Genomic DNA, 20,625 nt, shown 5'->3' with positions numbered 1-20,625 from the left:
ATATTGTCTTTGGGTTCATGTAAAATGATTCATTAAAATGATGTTTGAATTTAAATTAGTAGTTCAAGTTTCCTGAAGAGCCTCAAACAAGTCATTAATATACCATTATGTAAACATGGATTTGGTTCATTTTTAGTATAAAATTGTAAGCTAGACCCCAGTGAAATTAATAAATCCCAATCATACATGATTGTGTACTGAGATTTAGATTAGATAAAGCCAAAATCATCCTTTGAATGTAGTTCTCATAAAAATAATTGGCGATATATATACAATTAGAATCTGAACTAGTGTAAAACTAGGAGGATAATATATTCAGCACCTTTTAGTTGTGTTTAGCAGTTGACAAGATTTGCCCTCCATTTTTTCTGCTCCTACCCATCCCTCCATTGAGCAATTTGACAGTTTAGTTTAACCCACGTAATACCTGTGATAAGTAGAAAGGCTTTTTGAGCAGACACAGAAAATGGAAGATGAAACTGCAGCAGAAGCATGGCAAATCTGAAAAGTTAATTAGTGCATAAATCTATTTTAAAAACAAAAAAGATAGAACTTACAAGCTACGATAAAAAGTTATGTCTTTAAAGCTATAGGTTATATAACAGGGTGGGAAATGTTTAATATCCATTTATATAAGGGAAGTGGTTAGACTTCCAAATGTACAAAGTATGCTGTCCAAAGTGTTATTTCTTTCCACAGCATTTGAATTTTATATAGCATAAATCCGAAAGTTAAAAAAATCAGATTATTATGCTTTTCCCACCCTGACAGAGAATAAACATGAATTCAAAAGCACAGTGGAAGTGGGGAAAAAAGAAGAAAAGAGAGAAAAGGCAGCAGAGAAAGACAGAAGAGGTGAATACAGAGCTACAGAAGTGTTTATTGAGCATGCTACAGAGGCAAGCAGCGTACACATAAGAAGAAATTAAACAACCATCAAACCTCCCAACTTTGTTAGAAAATTAATTTTTAATTGTGCCGCTTTCAAACTATACTGAAATATTACATTTCTAAAGATGTAAAAACTCAACTAATAGAAAATATACATGACCTTTTTCTACATAGATAACATAATCTATGACTCTTGGAACTAAATACATCAATTGCAAAAAGTATTGGTCATTTGAACAGAATCAGTAAAACAGCCCAGACTGATAGAGGAACTGTTTCCAAATGAATTTTTTTTTCCTGTAGATTCTGAGCCATGTTTATAGTAAAGGCAGATCCATTTCTAGATATAAAATATTTTGAAGAGATTTATTAAAACTGAATATTACAATGCAAGGTAAATTAAGACTAAAGGCACATAAACTTTGGTCCCACCTGGTTGTCAGTTTTGTTTTTGTTTTTTTATAAAGAAAACTGCCAAAAATTATTAATCTTTCTGCAAAAGTTTGCAATACATTTTCTTTATCCTTGAAATACATGCACCAACTCCTGAACTAGCTAGACCAGTCTGAACATGCTCAGAAATCCACAACCATATTTCAAATTGTAATTACTAACTAAAAATGGCAATATATATTTAAATGCATGTAAGTTATGTCAACTTCAAAAAACATCTACAAAAAATATTCAGCCACAAACAAGACATTACTTAGTGCCAACATTTATATGATTCGCCCCAGAGTGTGTTTACAAAAAGGTTAAGACTTTATACAACTCTTTTTCCACTGAGGCTAAGAGCCACAGGAACTAACAAAAAAACAGATGAATCACTTTTAGACTTTTAAAGAAATTAACTCTTTGCATCTTTGTAGTTCTGACTAAAGCCTATATTTTCAACTAAACTAAATCTGAAATACAAAGGCCATTTTTATTGAGAGAAAGAATAATATGCTGCATTTCTCTTTGAGAAGAGCAACTGATTTTGCTTTAAAAATGTTTCATGGAAAGCTGATAAATCCCAAACAGAAAAAAAAGCTTAACCCTTTTTACACACTCTTGCCTAATACATATTTGGCATAATCCTGCTGAAGTTAGGTGCAACAAATTCCCCTTGAAATCAATGCTCTAATTCTTTGATTTCAATGGAATAAATGCAAGCCTAACGTTCACTGGACTGCACCTATTAATTCCCATATAATGTGCCCCAAACAACCAAATTTTTAACTAGTAAATGCAACTCTAAGTTTTCCTTCTTTAAGGCACGTATGTTAACTAAGTTGAAAAACTATGGGATTTCCTCAGAATCCCTTTTAAACAAAATGGTTTCATAAACATATGCAAAACCAGCAGATAATATCACTGCTTCTTCCTTGCAAATCCTTTTTCATTTTATTTATACATAAACAATCAAGGAATGATAACAGCATGAAAAACAGATGTCCATCTCTGGTCCCCGCTTTCCCGAACAGTCATAGATGACAACACTAAACAATGTGATACAACCTTATTATTTTGATATCTCACTTCAAATGGTTGATTTGGAAAAAGAAACTCTCAGATGATGATTTTCTCCAAGATTGTAATTATGCAGATCAATCAAAGCCTGGATAGCTTCTTCTACTGTTGACATCTGAAGAAGGGCCATCTTGTGATCTCTTCTGGAACAAAGCAATGAAATTAGATACGAAAACAACACAAGAAAGTTTTAATATAAACCCTATTCTTACCAGACAGCTGCTCCCTCATTTTAAATGAAGTTTCAAAGAAAATGTGCTTACTGAAAAAATTTAAATGCTTTCACAGTGCCTCCAGTATTAGCAAACAACATGCGCAGGTCATCTTCTGATACTGATGGTCTACAAAAAGAAGTAGAAGAAAGACAAGAGACAGGAAAGAATTAAAAGCTAACATTTGGCTTTTACATGAATTTTTCAAGGAAGTTGCTTAGCCAAGACTTACGGAATATTAGATAAATGAAGAGTTGCAGAGGGAGGAAAAATATTTTGAAAGTTTTTTGAACCAGGCTTCTTGAAACGGTGAAGAGGTGAATTGCCAAAATCTTTTGTTAATCCTTGGTCATCGAGACCTTCTCGAGGTAGCTGAACTGTCTGATGCTTGGAAAGAGTAACACGAATAATCTTGCCATACATTTTCTGCCCGTTAAGATGGCTCATAGCTAAAGAGAAATAACGAAGATTATTTGCTTCGGTCCTTATACAATACAACAATACAACGTTTTGATATATTTATTGTTTTAAAAAGAGCCTCTGATGGCAATTTATTAAATGAAGAAATGAAAAAAAAAGATGTATTTTTTTTCTTTATCTGCCCAATATCAAAGTGATTTGAAGTACTGAAGGTTTCTCAGAGAAGAGTTTCTTTAAAACTTTAAAAAAAAAACAAACAGAAAAAATATCTAAATAATAAAAAATAAAGCACAGTACATTTTATTTGTTTATTTATTTATTTTCATGTGTCTAGACCATCCATGGAATCTAAAATAAATAAATAAATAAATCTACTATTTACCATTCCAGTGCATAGGAGACATCTAATTTCAATCTGAGTAGCATAGTATAGAAATCCTTGGAAAAAAGGAGTATCTTAAAATGCCTGGTACTGAAAAGAGACTAACAAAGAAGCCTGGCCTTCCTATTTGGAAAGGGCACTCAATAAGCAAGATCCTGCAGGAAAGAAGGTTGCCATTTCTTATCATTTCAAATTTTCCAGGGCTGTCTCAAACTCTTTTTCATTGAATTTCTACTATTATCTACTTAAAATTAAAACTAATTTTTAAGTTCCATTCTCATCACTGTGTATTCAGTAAAGCAAAAAGAAAAACAAAGGAAAAGAATGTCTTGTTTAATGTACAAATCGGATGATTTAATTATTACCAGTAATTAGGCAGATCAATTTTACGATACAAATCTACAAAGATATGTTTCAGCAGAACTTTATTTTATTCAGGCAGTAAACAATGGTGCATTTTTATAAGATGGAGCAGAATCTAAAAGAATTACATAATGTGCCACGTACATTTCTTCCATTTCTTATAAATAAGATAATATTTAACGTAAGTAGGCAAGTTAATGAATTACCCTCATTAGTCTCCTTCCCTTCCTTAAAGATATTATTTTTAATGCAACTTTGGAAGAAAAGAGCATGAATCTGCAATATTCTGTTATTTACTATCCACCCACCACAGATACAACTATGCAATTACTAAATTATCTCACAGGTAAGGAGGGTTGAGATCTAAAAAACCAAGGATCCAGGAAAAAAAAATCTGTAGCTGCACTCACTGAAAAATAAATTTGAATCCTGATATTGTATTATCTGATTGAAAGGCCTTATGTTCAGAAAATAATTATCTGTCCTTAGAACATATCAGGCAACTTTACAGACTTTATTCACCCCTACAGAAATCCTGCAGTTTTATAAATTGTGAAATATGAAGTTTCCCAAATAATTTTAAGACATTTTAAGAAATACTGAAAGCCAAGAAATGATACAAGGAAGGAAAAAAAAAACAATCTCACCAAGCTGTGACTGGTTTCCATCAGCCATCTGTATAAGAGCACTGTCTTTCTTATTGTATAAAATCTTCACTCGTTGTACATCCCCATAAACACCTTTTTAGGATTAGAAAAGTAACCCAAAAGAAATAGTATTTTAAATATAGCTAAATAGAATACTTTGAAACATCAATGAAACATTCCGACAGATCTTTCACTTCGTCCAACATTCACACAAATGAATAAGAAGAACAAGATTTTGAATAGGTGGATTTTGAAAAAAGGAAGACATTTTTTGATATACCCTCAAAGCTATGAGAATGGTTTTAAATAAAAGACCATGCAAAATAAAATCACATGCATTAAAAGAAAAGTTTGCATCTATGGAGTTTAAAAATAGCAAAAGAAAAATAGCAAAAGATTTACTATTCAACTTTAAGCCAAAGTGCTAGCTATAAATAAGAATTAAGGTGAAACAAATAATTAAATCAATAATAAAAGTATAGTGCTAACGATAACATACCGAAGAGGGTAAACAGACTTTGGGGCGTAACCATCTTTAGAAGGAGAGAAGAGCAAGCAGCATAAGACAAGAAGAGAGAAGAGTCGAGGAAGAGCGGAGATGAACAGATCATCCATAACGAAGGGTGGTTCCCGCAGAATGGTGAGGTGGTCATGGATCATGGTTCAAGGCGGTTAATTGGGGCAAGTTGGTCCGAGGAACATTTTGTTCAAGCACAGAAGCATGAACATAGGGGATGGAGACAGGGGTGTAGACAAGGAATGCAAAGGATGGGATAGGGGAGGGTGTGGGAATTTGGGAAGAGACGGGGAAAGGGTAGGTGAGTACACAGGGAGAAGGATGAAATGGGGAAGGGAAACAGCAATGCAGAAGAAAAATAAGGAAGTGGGGAACAAAAAAAAAATAAAATATAGGTCAGTACATAGGAAATGCAGGAATTTGGTCAGAAAATGGTTGGTTTATGTATTGTACAAGAAAAACTGAGTAAAATGTAGTCACCCAAGACAAAATATGGGTAAAGTACATCCATATCATACAGTAAATTACATTTCAATTGAACATGGAAAAACATGCAATAGAAACTTAAAGAAAAAAAAATCCTCTAAACTTTAACTGCATAAGCATGTCTGGTTATGAAATGCAGGGAGAAGTCTTTCAAATGGCACTCTGATTCAAGCATTTTAACACGCAAGACTATGAATGACAAAAATGAGAGAAGTATAATGGTTCAATATTAAAACAGAGGCCAGTCAAATGGAACACATAGTCAAAATAAGACAAACCAATACAAACTATCCCACATTTCATACCAGCTTCCACAGCAAGTCAAAGTAAAGATCCAAGGCAATAAAATGAAAAACTAAAAGTAACTTAAACTTCAGAGTTGAGGAAATAATAAAACAAAGGTTTTCTAAAAAGGAGACAAAATGAATAGCAACTGCAAAAGAAAAGAAAAATTACTAAGAGAGATTGAAGAGTGCTGCATCAAGATCGTTGGGAGGAACCTTCAAAGAAAAAATTGTTAGAGTTGTTCACATACATTAATACAACAAAAAGAGCAGAGATGTGTAAGCATGAAATGAATAAGCAAAGGAACAACTATAACAGCAAAATAGCAGTTTTATTAAATTCTATGTTTCAAAATGGAACACACGGTTACAAAAATAAGCTAAAAAAATATTATCCAGAACATGCAATGTTTACTCTCTCTAATGTTTTAAATGAAACATGGTAGCCAAGTAGGAAAGGATTATTTTAAAAAGGCTAGCTACCTCCAAAATCAAAAGTATTTTAACAGTACGTAACATATTGGAATCCAGCTATAATGCAATCTGAAGTAACATGAATAAATAAAACGTCAATCTTAAGATATGAAAGCAAGCTCAAAATAAGAAGTGTACATAAGAATTTGAAAAAGAATGAAGCATGATCAGAGAAAAAAGAATGCTGAGGAGAGAGTAGATACACTAACCTCTTCATTTAAATTGCTAACCAAAAGGACTGTATTGCCACCAGTTGAAACTCCAGGCATACCCACACGGCCAGCTGCTGCCGCTGCTGCCGCCGCAGCATTTGGAATCCCCAAAGGACTCAGCGCTCCTGGAACAGCTGCAACAGGAAGCCCTAATTTTAAAATAAAGCATATTTTACGAAACACACACAAGTCGCTCCAATATAGACTAATTAATGCTCCCATTGCTGAAACCAATTCTTTAGGATAAAGCAGACTCTATGGCAGAGTTCTTAACCTTGGCATCTATAAGATGTGTGGACTTCGACTTGCAGAATCATCCAGCCAGCATGCTCTTCGACTGACTAATATAAATCGAAGCAAATGATGTTATTTCTTTTACAACAGGTTCTGGGTTAAGACTTTTTTTTTAAAATCCCTTCTAGCAAAGGGGAGAAAAAACCTCTACATCGATTTGGGTTTGAAGCATTTTTACCTACATATTCTATAGGAAAAAAGTAACAAAGGGAAAAGACTTTACTAAAAAGAGGATGCATTTTTGTATTTCATCATTCCTTGGAATTTAATAAAGTTACTTTCTTAATCTGCACGTTGCCTCTAATATATTGCAAATTATCTACCAGAAGTGATGGAAAGCACACAGCCATAGAAGGATGAAACTCTACAACAGACACGGACAATCACTCTTCCTAATTTTGAAGTCATCATTGCCATTGTCCTGGCACAATGCCATCTAAAGAAAAATCCTCTATGTAAGGATACAAACTATATTCCATGACACTATTTCTCCGGAATAGTTTATTCACAATTATCTGTCCTAAGTGTGAAATCCATCTGTATTAGTACCTTGTAAAACTATGATTCAATATTGCAGAGATTAATATAAAAATGTGCCTGTGCTGTGTATCCTTTGCTATTGAGTGGAAAAATTACTTGCAAACAGTATCAAAGTCTTGTGATAATGGATTAGGTACACTACCTGTACCTAGTATTACTAGACTGGAGTATCATGGCCTACTCCCTCCCCCAATTTAAAAGCAACACCTCCTTCCTCAAATTATGATACAAGCTTCCATATGGATGCTAAGAGTTTTTAATAAGATAACATTACAATTATCATTGTTGTAATTTTGGTTTATAAAATTCCTGTCATAAAGATGAATCCTTTGCCAAGAATGATGTTTTTGTTTCAAACACTACATGTTCTGACATCTTATATATCATTTAAGCAATGGCAGAAAATTATATCCAAGTTTGTATGGCAACGTAAAAAAAAAAAAAACAACACCAAAGGTTAAATATAAAATACTCCAAAATGCTGTCATGGATCCGTCCCTGGACCCTTCTCGAGACGAGAGTTTGGAGGGGGAGGATGAGTTTGAGTCAGCAGAGGAAAGCACAAAGCTGAATGATGGTCTGGATTGGGGCTCAGAGAGTGCTAACCTGATGGAGAGCGTCAGCTGGATTGATTGGATGAGCGACAGGCTGAGGCTGAGTGAGGCAAGCTGCAGCGAGTTGGCCAGGAGACACCAGGTGAGAACTGGGAGCAGATGCTGCTCATTAGCGATGAGGAGGAGGTGGAGTCCACACCTCCTCCTGATCTGAGGACATGTAGGGCAGAGAGGAGACAGGCACAGTGCTAGACAGCTAGACTACTTGTGAGAAGGCAACCTCACCTGTCGTGAAGGGCTGCACTGGTGTCACATAATCCCACCCCGAGGATTTACTGGACTTTGGGTGTGCCTGAGGAACTTGGTTTACCCAGTGAGTCTTGACATGCTGAGCTTGGAATCCGAATCTACACCTTGAGAGTGCTTTCTGAGGACCTGTTTTTTTTTGGGGGGGGGGGTGAATCAACACCTTTAGAACTCTCGCTTTGCATGTGTGTCTGTATGTGAAGGGAGTGGGGCAGCACAGATGTAAAGGAAAAAGGAGGAGTGGAATCGCCTAACTGGAGTTTGCATTTTGCAACCTGCTGTTTGGTTTGGATGAGAGTAGATTCTCCTGAGAAATAAGAGAATTTTAAAATTAGAAGAGTACAATCTGAGATTTGGGTGGCATGGGTTTGTTTATGATATGATAAATGTAAGGTTAATGTAGATCTTAAGAATAATTATATTAGAACCCCCGCGCTGAGAATGTGGAATGGATATAAACCAAGAATGTGCCCAAAATGCCTTCAGGGATCTCAGCACAAGAAACATTTTATAGGAGAAAAAAGAACAGCAGGCAAAAACCTACTATTGAGAGTTTTTTAAAACAAGAGCATCGAGAATATGATGAAATCAAAAGAACATCTGCCTGTAGAGGGATTTAGTTTTCAATGGTTTTCGTATATACAGTCAAGAGAAAGATTTACAGATATGACATTTGGAACTGAAAAGCAGAAGGCAGAATTTGTAATTAAATTCTGTAAAAAGTTGAACATGTAATTACTAAAATATATAAAATATATTCAGCTGTAAACAAAAGAATACACGAAAGAGTGCATGATAAAGAACTTTGGACATAGTATATTGATAAACTGGGAAAATATGTTGTTAAAAGATGTAAAATTTACTTTTTGTTATACAGTATTTGTTTTAACACAGAAGAAATAAAATGATGTTTATTGATGGATTGGAACATGACTTCAGAAAAACTGTGTAGAATATATAAAGTTACTTCAAATTTATACTGGAAATATGGACAACACAAAATGTCACTGTATCATGTGTGGTGGATTTGTAAAAAAAGCCGGAAAATTTTGGGTTCAAATATACACAATGATGTAAAGAATTTTAAAAACTTAATATCTGACTAGTACCAGAATTTTTTTTTTTTTTTTTGCTGGGGTTAATGGACAGACAATTAGAATAGAGCCATGGAAGGTTATCCTTACATATGGTTACTGTTGAAAGACTATGCATGAAAACAAAAAGGAAGTATGCACACTTAGTATAAAGATCCGAAAATATCCATAATAAATCTTTTTGGAACCATGGTAGAATTTCTGAACATGGGTAGATTTATAAGCAACATTTTTTTTATAAATCCACCACTCTTACTCTTTCTCTCTCGCATCCATCCATCCCTTCATCCATCACAGATTTATATAATGTTAAATGGGCCATATAATTCAGTGATTGGAGGATCTGGGTCCAAGACTATAATTGCAGAAATTATAAATGACTAATAATACAGGATAAAGATTGAATCAGAGATTTGCACGTCACAAATTACACAAATCCTTCACTGATACAGAATGCTAAAATCCAGTGACAATCTTTACTAAATATGTGATGATCACCATACAGCACAGGTTCTTGCTTTGGCCAATGAACAATATGAGATTCAGTAGCCCACCATGCTTTTAGATATAATGCTTAAATCAGTGTTTCTCAACCTTGACAATTTTAAGGCATGTGGACTTCAACTCCCAGAATTCCACAGCCAGCATTGCTGGCTGTGGAATTCTGGGAGTTGAAGTCCACATGCCTTAAAATTGTCAAGGTTGAGAAACACTGGCTTAAATGAAGGAATATAAATCAATATATCAAAATGTCATAGTTGAACACTCAATAAAACCTATAATTTCCCATGGACATCTATTATTTATCATCGTACTCTCAGAAAGTTCATGGAACAAGCAAGCAGTCTCTAGGATGAATGATGAAACTGTCAGGGCCATGTTTCTTGGAATATACACAGAGGGCATTACATTTGCAAAGCTGGTCTATCGCATCCTATAAATATACCTCTGGCTCAGACTAAGGCAAACAAAAGTAAATTAACCTAACAAAAAGACCTTATTTCAAAAATGCCACTATGACAAGTAATATGACCATTAAATTCCGAGACTTGGACACCAAATGGGATGAAGAAAGAAGTACCAAATGTTCATATAATCCTTCAGTGAGGGTACTGCAGGGGTAGAAAATGATCCAAGAGTGGATCTCTTGAAAAAAGATGCCAAAATCATATTACATCTGAAAGGAGCTAAAGAATGAAAGTTGAATCTTCACATTGGCCAGAAGTAACAATACAAAAACTCTGGTGAACAGTAGGTTTTGAACTCCTTATTTCACAGATAGTAGCAGTATAGTAGTAATAGCAATAGCATTTCACAGTGCTTTACAGCCCTCTCTAAGTGGTTTACAGAGTCAGCATATTGCCCCCAACAATCTGGAGGGCACTTTTACCAACTTGAAGGATGGAAGGCTGAGTCAACCTTGAGCCACTGAAGATCGAACCCCTGGCAGTCGGCAGAATTTAGCCTGCAATACTGCATTCTAACCACTCTACCACCACGGCTCTGTAGTAGAAGAGCTACTACAAAGAGACCTCTACATTTTTACTCATAGCAGCATATTTGACAAGCGGCTAGCCTTAATGAAATATGTATTCATTGTTACCTAGAAAGAAGATGGTTACTTTTGTTCTGCACATGCATATGACAATTCTAAAATGATACGGCATGATTTGGGACTTTGCCTTTATAGAACATTTTTTTCAGCAATCCAAGTAAACCTAAAGGAATACCAGCTGCCTCAAATGCCACTTGTGTAACTACCTTGACTAGGCTGGAAAATTCTTGGGGAAAAGAATTTTGGGGAAAAGGTGATATAATAACTTTAATACACAGTGTCCTTCCTCTTTGTCAAGAAAGAGATAATGGAATTCACTGTCTGCATGCAATGCTTGATGAATAAAATTCTTTTTCTATTCAAAATGGGACTTAACAACTTTACCTATTTCAGCAGGGGTGTCACCAGGAAACCGTGCCCACCCCATTGCCAGCAATGGGAAAAAAGCTCCGATACGTCATGTGACATCGCGAGTTTGACATGTCTGTATTAAGGTAGTCCTCAACTTATGACCTCAATTGAGCCCAAAAGTTCTGTTGCTAAGTAAGACATTAAGTGAATTTTGCCCCACTTTATGATCTTTCTTGTCAGTTGTTAAGTGAATCACTGCAGCAGTTAAGTTAGTAATATGGTTGTTAAGTGAATCTGGCTTCCCCATTGACTTTGCTTGTTAGAAGGTCACGGAAGGGGACCACATGACCTAGGATGAGTCAAGCACGTGAATTTTGATCATATGACCATGGGGATGCTTCAGTGGTTGTAAGTGCGAAAACTGTTATAAATAACTTTTTTTCACTGCTTCATTGTCACTTCAAATGGTTATTAAACAAACTATTGTAAGTTTGTTTACAATATGCTTATGAGATCACTATTTTGTATATTCTGGAAAAAAATGAGGAAGCTAACAATGGCAATGTTTTCTTGCTCAAGATATTAAGTTAAGAACTCATTAAGAAATTAGAAATATCTACCTAAATATCTCTGTTCCCTTTTTGCTTTTGGGTATATTAGTAGACACTAATCCTAAAAGCTAAATGAACTCATGTGCAAAGCAAAGATTCTTCTTCATCAGTTTAACGTAATATTAAATTTGTCTGAAATGGTATTATTATTTCTCTGAAATGGTATAGCGTTTCTGCCTGAGCAGGAGGTTGGATTAGAAGACCTCCAAGGTCCCTTCCAACTTTTATTATTATTTTCATTACTACTACTACTACTACTACTACTACTACTACTACTACTACTACTACTACTAAATTGGTTGGGATTTCCACAGGGCAAAAATACCAAATTGTCTTTTCATTAAATACATTCAGTAGGTATGTGACTCCTAGAGATTATCTGCTGGAGATTCTTAACTTTCTATACTACAAACTTGAGATTCAGTTTGTAGTTTGGTAGACACTATAGGTAGTCCTCAACTTATAACAGGTCGTTTAGTGACCGTTTGAAATTACAACAGCACTGAAAAAAGTGACTTATGACCTTTTTTCATACTTATGACTGTTGCAGCATTCCCATGGCCATGTGATCAAGATTCGGCTGCTTGGCAACTGACTCATATTTATGATATTTGCGGTGTCCCAGGGTCATGTGACCACCTTTTGCGACAAGCAAAAGTCAATGGGGATGCCAGATTCACTTAACAACCATGTTACTAACTTAACAACTGTGGCAAGAAAAGTAACAAAACGGGGCAAAATCCACTTAACAACTGTTTTACTTAGCAACTGCAATTTTGGGCTCACTTGTGGTCATAAGCATATAAAGTGATAAAAAAAGTTTCTGTCCCTGCCCCAATTTATGGGCAGGCTCTCTGTTTTCTGCACATTGTATCAGGTCATGTAGACATTTATGAAGTGAGAACATGAAAAGAAGGACGAGTGGGGACATGATAGCAGTGTTCCAATATCTCAGGGGCTGCCACAAAGAAGAGGGAGTCAAGCTGAAGGCAGGACAAGAAGCAACGGATGGAAACTCATCAAGGAGAGAAGCAACCTAGAACTAAGGAGAAACTTCCTGACAGTTAGAACAATTAACCAGTGGAACAACCTGGCTCCAGAGGCTGGGAATGCTCCAACACTGGAAGTTTTTAAGAAGAAACTGGACAGCCATTTGTCCGAAATGGTATAGGGTTACCTGCCTGAGCAGGGGGTTGGACTTGATGACCTCCAAGGTCCCTTCCAACTTTATTATTATTATGTTGACCTCCGCTTCTCATTTGTTATCTACCCTCACCTAAACCTAAATCAACAAAAGCTCTGATCCTGAAACAGAACTTTTCCAGCTCAAGCATAGTAATTTACTAGATTAACATAAAACAGTCCCATCTCTAAAATTAGATGGGAGGGTTAAGCTTCATCAGGATGCCCTTCTATCTCTAAATAGGATCTCAGGGAAGATTTGAGCAGAGACTTAGATAATAAAAGTCACTGAGGAAAACAGATTAAAAAATTAAAACCTTTTAGGCCATAAAGCGTCATGAAAAATTGTGGCAACAAATGCATACAGTCGATGTTGAATGCATTGGGAAGGAAGCATTATTAAAATAACTGGTTAAGTGAGAATTAATGAGTTTTTTGTAACTTGTTCAAGACTGTAATCTTTAGCTACTTTTGTAATTCAATCCCTAATGGTACAGTTCTGTCCTCCCGTGGAAGTAAATGTCAATTGTTAAATGATTTTTACTATCTCTCTAATTTTTTATTACTAAGCCATGTGAATTTCTTTTGCCTAATTACACAGAAGAATCTCAACTCATCAGAAAAATGGTATAATTTATTTGTCTACACTAATAGATCAAATGCTTATTTATCCTATAATTCTATAATCCTAACATAAAAGATATTCTTGTCGTACATGTATAATTTCCAAATCACTTACTCAAGGCAGATTCAATAGTAATTCTTTCTTTCAGCTAAACATTACCTGCACTATATGGACTCTCACAGCAATTTGATAAGAAGCTTATGTAAAAATTATGTAAAATGGGATTTCTAGTGATAAAAGTATCCAAATGCACCTTGCAAAGATTTCAATTTACTTTTAGTTCTGAATGTGGAAACTTTTAAACACTTTTTTCCCCTCAAGGCTAAATTATGGCACTATTAAAATGTTATTGTTCTTAAGTTCCAAGCAGAGAAGGAGTACAGTTTCACAGTTTTCTTCCGTGCAATTTTCTTCCATAAAGTACAAAATGTATGTCAGGAAAGGAATCAAGAACTCTTCCTGACAAAACATTAGAAAGCAAGCTTTTCTATTTGTTCAAGAGATTTTTTTTTCCTACAAAAACATAAAAGCATATTGAAATTGTATCCAATTTACAGTAAATGAAAGAACAGACCATATACGTATATATGAACAAAGACCACGGAGTAACATTTCCCGTTTTAATCTGAAAATCAGAAATAGTATGAGCTACATATACCTTACATGCATTACAAATCTCAAAAAATTAAGTTCTGCAAGGACAGCGATGCTCGTTTCGGCTCCAAACTTTGTATTAGAAAACAGCAGATACGGATAACACAGCTCCTAACCATTTCTTTATTTACTTCAGTATCATTAATGTTAAACCTCAGATGGTTGGAAAGATCAACGTATAGGGTTCATGTATACTGACATACTCATCAAAAGACCATTTTTGCTTTTATATTAAATAGGTTTTGACAAATAAATGCAATAAATATAATTAGATTTCATGCAGAATAACCTATAGCCATACTCACAGTTTACTGTGTTTTCCCTTGAAGCAATATTTATCAGCACAAAGCAAAAAGTATATTTAATTGCCTTTTGACAATACAATTTATTGCTCCAATGAAGATACTGACCGGATTTGAATGATTGTAAGCAATGAGATTCTCCTATCCCAACCACATATACAACTGACAGAGAAGCAAAAGGAAGAAGGAAACAAGTAACATAGCTCTCATCTCTTGCAGGAACACAAAACTTTAAAATCTTTTTGGAAACAATAACACAAAAAGCAGTCTAGTCAACAATACAAGACTAGAACTTCCTTGCTAATTCATTTTGAAGTGCTGTTATTCCTAACAGGTATCTGGAGGATTTGCTTAACTACCTGAAGTATTTGTCAAATGCCATACAGTTCTGTATAAATGTTATCACTTTCTACTACAATGCTCTGTGGCTGATGATCAGACAGAAAGCCTTCTCATCATGACATCTTACATCTGGAGTCCCATCTCCACAGAAACTTACCTGATAAATTCTATTAAAATTGTAGGAGAAAATCGCATTAGCCATTTCAACGTGTTCAATAGTTGATATTAGTATTTAGCATTGTTAATTTTTATTCTTTTTATTTAATAGTTTTAATTATAAGCTAAGATACTTAAAGATACTTTAATTATAAGCTAAGATACTTAAAGATACTTTGGTCTCCTACATAAATCTTCCCCATTTCTAATAAAGAAGCTCTTCAGACTGCTAAAGATTTCTATGGGAGGTCTGGATAAGATAAACTTATCTATTCAATTATGTAAGGCCCAGTTCATATCAATAAATGATATGCATCTTTAGAATGAAAGCTGTTTTTTTTTTTCAAAGTTATGTCTTCAATACCAGGAACAGCAGTTCCAAAGGACAGAAAAGAAAAGAAAAGAAAAAAGCAGCACTAAGATTTTTTTCTTTATTTTTGTGACCAATGAATTTGTCCTGTATCACATCAACTGAAAACAATCTATTCTATTAGATTTGTTATCCCAATATTTAACTGGAGAGCCTAAAATTAGCTTGCTAATTTCATAAGAGTCAGAGTGAACTTGAACTTTTGTTTTCACTTACAGGTTCTAAAATAGTTGCAAGTCTGTAAGACCTTTGTGATCCCTAATATAAGATATTTTGGTACAAGTTACTATAAAATTGCTAATATTATTTATTAATATATGTACTTCCTCATTCAAAGTGCGTACGATCTCAGTTCATATGCACTACATCAGCAGTACAGCATCATCTGTATCATCTCTGGATTATATCACTGTGAGAATATGATTTTATTAGAGTTCGGAGATTCTGAATTGAAAATGACAATTTAGACTATTGAATTAAACCTTTCATTTAGTGCAGGAATTAAAATTAATAAAAGTTTCTAATATAGGGCTATGCTACCACTTGAACACAACCACAAAAAGACAGCCCATTCTCTCTCTAAATAACTGACTCTTTGTCGAATTGCTCTTATTCTCAGGAGATTTTTCTTAACATGCAATTAGAACCTGCTTTGCTATGTACTCTGGGATGACAGACAACAGGCGGTGGTTGTCTTCTATGTGACATCCCTTCAAATTCTTAACGAGTACTATTTCTTAAAGTGGAACATTTTTAGTTCCCTTAATCGTTTCTTATAAAATTTAGTTTCTGATTCCCTATTCATACATCCTTGCATGCCCTTCTCTAGATGTATCCACTTTGTCTGAATACTGTATTTTCTAAAACACAATGTATTATATTTGGGGTGGGACATGACAAATGCAGAATGGCGCATTCCTATGATTTAAGAATATATGATTCCTGACCCCATGATTTATAATTTAGTAACTCTATCATGATTGACCATGGTGACATTGCTAGCTTACACTCTATAATCCTAGGATGTCTCCCCCCCCCCAATATTAATATAAACTAAGTGCCACTAAAATGTGTGCATTTTTTAAACGAAAACACTAGGGAATGTTAATGCTTTCCAAATTTCATTTTCAGCCTGTTTCACTAATCTATCAAGAATTAGGGAAAAATAAAATCTAGGTACTTTCTTTTCTAAGAAAAGTCATCTTTAGTATTACTCTTGTTTTGATTTTCAGCGAATTAGATAATTTAATTCAAAAGTGCTTATTTTATCCTATAGGTTTTTTTTAAATCATCCATAGATAATAAAACTGGCCAATTTTCATAGCCAATTCTATTTTATAACATACAAACAATAAATTGGCCAATGAAAATACAAGGATATGTATTATAATACCATGTGGAATAGGATATGTATTAACATTCATTTCAACAGATTCTAGATGATGCATTAAATTAATGCAATATTAATAAAAGTACCTTCCAAAATGGGAACTTATTACCTGAATATCAGAAGCAGGTACTCAGATTGAAAAGACTTGAAATGATATAAATAAGTAATTGCTTAAGAAAGAAAAGAAAAAGTGGTGAGAACAGTAATCAAATAAAGTTATTCTTAGGAACCAATTAATTCAATAATCTCATTCATGTGCTTGTGTGTATGTGTGTGTACATAAGCCACAAATGACATCTGTTATATAAAACACAACGGTATATATTATACAAACAACTAAGAAAGAGGAACAAACAAAACTCATACCTAGAAGTGAAGTCTCCTTTGCAAATGCAGCAGCAATAGCTGGATCCAAAGCTGGCTGACCATCACCAGATGGAAGGTCAGGACGAGTGTAATCTCTACTTTTATCATTATTATACTTTACATTCAAGTTGACCAATTTGGAAAAATCAATCCGCAAGGTACAGCAAGCATTATAAATATTCTGACCATCTAATGCCTGAAAAATCAGAAAAACGGAATGAGATGATACAGCAAAATTTATAAAAGAAAATTAAAAGTCCACTGAAATTAATCTAAAAATACTTCAAAATGTTTACATCAACTAGATCTTGCTGTCTTTATCTCCAAAGTGGCAAGTGAGATTTGCTCTTGTGATGTGAAGTTCCAACTGATAAAATTGCAGCTTTACCAGACTGTTTTCAGGTATTTTTTTCCAATCTGTATTATTTGATGTAACTAAAATTTGTCGAGGAATTTTTCCTCCTCCTCCAATAACCTTTTCCTCCCAATTTAGTAGGGTCAATAATTATTTTACTCTCATTTTCCAGAGGCATCAAACAATACATGCTAAAATTCCAGTGTCATTTTTAAACAATCACTATAATAAAAATGTTTGGCAGAAGTTGGAATGAAGGATTTCATAAGGAGCCAACTTGGCTTCTAGAGTAAGTAGGAAGAAGCAAAGTTAATTCCTGCTAAAGAAAGAAATATGTGCTTCAGTATTTCTAGCAATCTAGTCACTTGGAGGTGTCTAAAAACAAGGCTAAAGAGTTAACTATCTGAAAATAAATTATAAATTACTTATACAGATCTACCGATGTAACTACCTACCCATAACATTTTACAGACTTATTGTTAAATGTTTAGGAAATCAGGATAGAACTGTCAAATAGTTGGAGAAATAAAAAGAGAGAATATCACAGGAGCTGTTAATGCTCATGATAGATTCCCTTCTTTTCCATTATTATCGTATTTATAAACATCAAAAGAGAATGGCTGGTATACCATTTTATTGTAATATAGATGGACAGATATGTTAACATTTGCCCCAAAAGGAAAAAAAAGACAATATACAATGAGAGAAAAAAGTATTTGATCCCCTGCTGATTTTGTACGTTTGCCCAGTGACAAAGAAATGATCAGTCTATAATTTTAATGGTGGGTTTATTTTAACAGTGAAAGACAGAATAACAATAAAAATTTCAGAAAACACATTTCAAAAAAGTTATAAATTGATTTGCATTTTAATGAGTGAAAAAAGTATTTGATCCCCTATCAATCAGAAGATTTCTGGTTCTCAGGGGTCTTTTATACAGGTAACGAGCTAAAATTGGGAGCACTCTCTTAAAGGGAGTGCTCCTAATCTCAGTTTGTTACCTGTATAAAAGACACCTGTCCACAGAAGCAATCAATCAATCAGATTCCAAACTCTCCACCATGGCCAAGACCAAAGCGCTGTTCAAGGATGTCAGGGACATCCTACACAAGGCTGGAATGGGCTATAAGACTATTGCCAAACAGTTTGGTGAGAAGGTGACAACAGTTGGTGCAATTATTTGCAAATTGAAGAAACACAAAATAACTGTCAATCTTTCTTGGTCTGGGGCTCCATGCAAGATCTCACCTCGTGGAGTTTCAATGATCATGAGAATAGCAGGGAATCAGCCCAGAACTACATGGGAGGATCTTGTAAATGATTTCAAGGCAGCTGGGACTATAGTAACCAAGCAAACAATTGGTAACACACTATGCCATGAAATCCTGCAGCACCCGCAAGGTTCCCCTGCTCAAGAAAGCATATGTACAGGCCCGTCTGAAGTTTGCCAATAAACATCTGAATGATTCAGAGGAGAACTGGGTGAAAGTGTTGTGGTCAGGTGAGACCAAAATTGAGCTCTTTGGCATCAACTCAACTCACCATGTTTGGAGGAGGAATGCTGCCTATGACCCCAAGAACACCATCCCCACGATCAAACAAGGAGGTGGAAACATTATGTTTTGGGGGTGTTTTTCTACTAAGAGAACAGGACAACTTCACCGCATCAAAGGGAGGATGGATGGGACCACGTACCATCAAATCTTGGGTGAGAACCTCCTTCCCTCAGTCAGGGCATTGAAAATGGGTCATGGATAGGTATTCCAGCATGGCAATGACCCAAAACACACAGCTAAGGCAACAAAGGAGTGGCTCAAGAAGAAGCACATTAAGGTCCTGGAGTGGCCTAGTCACTCTCCAGACCTTAATCCCATAGAAAATCCGTGGAGGGAACTGAAAGTTCAAGCTGCCAAACATCAGCCTCGAAACCTTAATGACTTGGAGAGGATCTGCAAAGAGGAGTGGGTCAAAATCCCTCCTGAAATGTTTGCAAACCTGGTGGCCAACTACAAGAAACATGTGACTTCTATGATTGCCAACAAGGGTTTTGCCACCAAGTACTAAGTCATGGTTTGCAAAGGGGTCAAATACTTCTTTCACTCATTAAAATGCAAATCAATTTATAACTATTTTGAAATGCGTTTTTCTGTATTTTTTTTTTGTTGTTATTCTGTCTCTTACTGTCAAAATAAACCGAGGATCAAATACTTTTTTCCCTCACTATACAAGTTAAATTCCATATTATCCTATAATTGTCACTGTTCTGTAGTTTAGGAAAATTAAAACTATAAAATATATGTATGCAGGTTATTTATTGTCATTTTTTAAAAACAGCAGTTGGCAGTTGATTTCCATCCCTTAGCAAATAAAGAATGTAAAAGAACACCATAACTGATAAAATGGAATGTTAGTTCGTTAAGATTGTCTAAATCTAAGATCAAAACATATTTTTAATTATTTTATTTTCATCTTTATTGTTTCTAATAAAACAATCTTACCCTTAAGATACATAAAAATTAAAATTAAAAAAAATTAAAATACAAACTAAGAAAAAGAAATCTTATATTTGTCAACAGTCAATGAATTCACTACTGTATTACAATATATCACAGTCTATGGCATAATAACACATATTGCTTCATTTTTTGATTGGTAGAAAATATTGCCTTTTAAGATCAAAACATATATACATGACTAACCGCCAAAGTAATATAGTGAGAATATACTCTGCAATCTTGAAAAGCAATTGAAATAGGAGACAATATAGTAATAATAGGTGACTTCAGCTGCCCTCCATTTATTAGATAAATATTCTGGTTTCAACTGATGCATAATATTTCTAGATATAATAAATTAAGGTGTCTTGGAATGACTGGGAAGCTCCTACATGCAAAACAAAGCAATGAAGAATTTATTTTGAAATGTTTAGCATCTGGTGCAAAAGGAGTATTTTTTGTTGAACAATGACTTTGATATTATTAAATTCAATGCATTTTAATATTTAAGCAGTTTCTTAGAATTGAAAAGTATAGCTAAAAAGAATAATCAGTTCAGGATGCTTGAAGATAATTTAAAGTTTTGAAAGGTCAGATGGTAGGTAGAAATAAAAATACCAGAGAAACAACAGAAGTTGGTATTCCACACTATCCCAAAAATTATTGAGAAAGTATCAGTTCTT

General features: G+C 34.5%; 1 protein-coding gene across 4 annotated transcripts in view; it reads right to left on the bottom strand.

Moving 5' to 3' along the window:
* Positions 1-950: 950 nt before the first annotated feature.
* PTBP2 (polypyrimidine tract binding protein 2) overlaps positions 951-20,625 on the bottom strand; it is a 77,487-nt gene continuing 57,812 nt past the window's right edge. The window contains exons 8-14 of one of the 4 annotated variants that reach the window (XM_039339796.1): positions 17,093-17,288; positions 6,398-6,549; positions 4,927-4,960; positions 4,428-4,520; positions 2,848-3,064; positions 2,667-2,744; positions 951-2,546 (exon numbers count right to left, since the gene is read on the bottom strand). In XM_039339796.1, coding sequence (XP_039195730.1) covers positions 2,414-2,546; positions 2,667-2,744; positions 2,848-3,064; positions 4,428-4,520; positions 4,927-4,960; positions 6,398-6,549; positions 17,093-17,288 — 903 coding nt within the window. In that variant the 3' untranslated portion in view covers positions 951-2,413. The remainder of the gene's footprint in view (positions 2,547-2,666; positions 2,745-2,847; positions 3,065-4,427; positions 4,521-4,926; positions 4,961-6,397; positions 6,550-17,092; positions 17,289-20,625) is intronic. The other 3 variants (XM_039339798.1, XM_039339797.1, XM_039339799.1) reach the window with 3 other exon arrangements.

This window comes from Crotalus tigris, unplaced genomic scaffold (assembly GCF_016545835.1).
Source record: "Crotalus tigris isolate CLP2741 ecotype Arizona unplaced genomic scaffold, ASM1654583v1 scf7180000017739.2905288, whole genome shotgun sequence".
Taxonomy (NCBI): Eukaryota; Metazoa; Chordata; class Lepidosauria; order Squamata; family Viperidae; genus Crotalus; species Crotalus tigris.
Note: the sequence above shows the minus strand (reverse complement) of the source record. Positions and strands in the feature narration are given on the sequence as shown.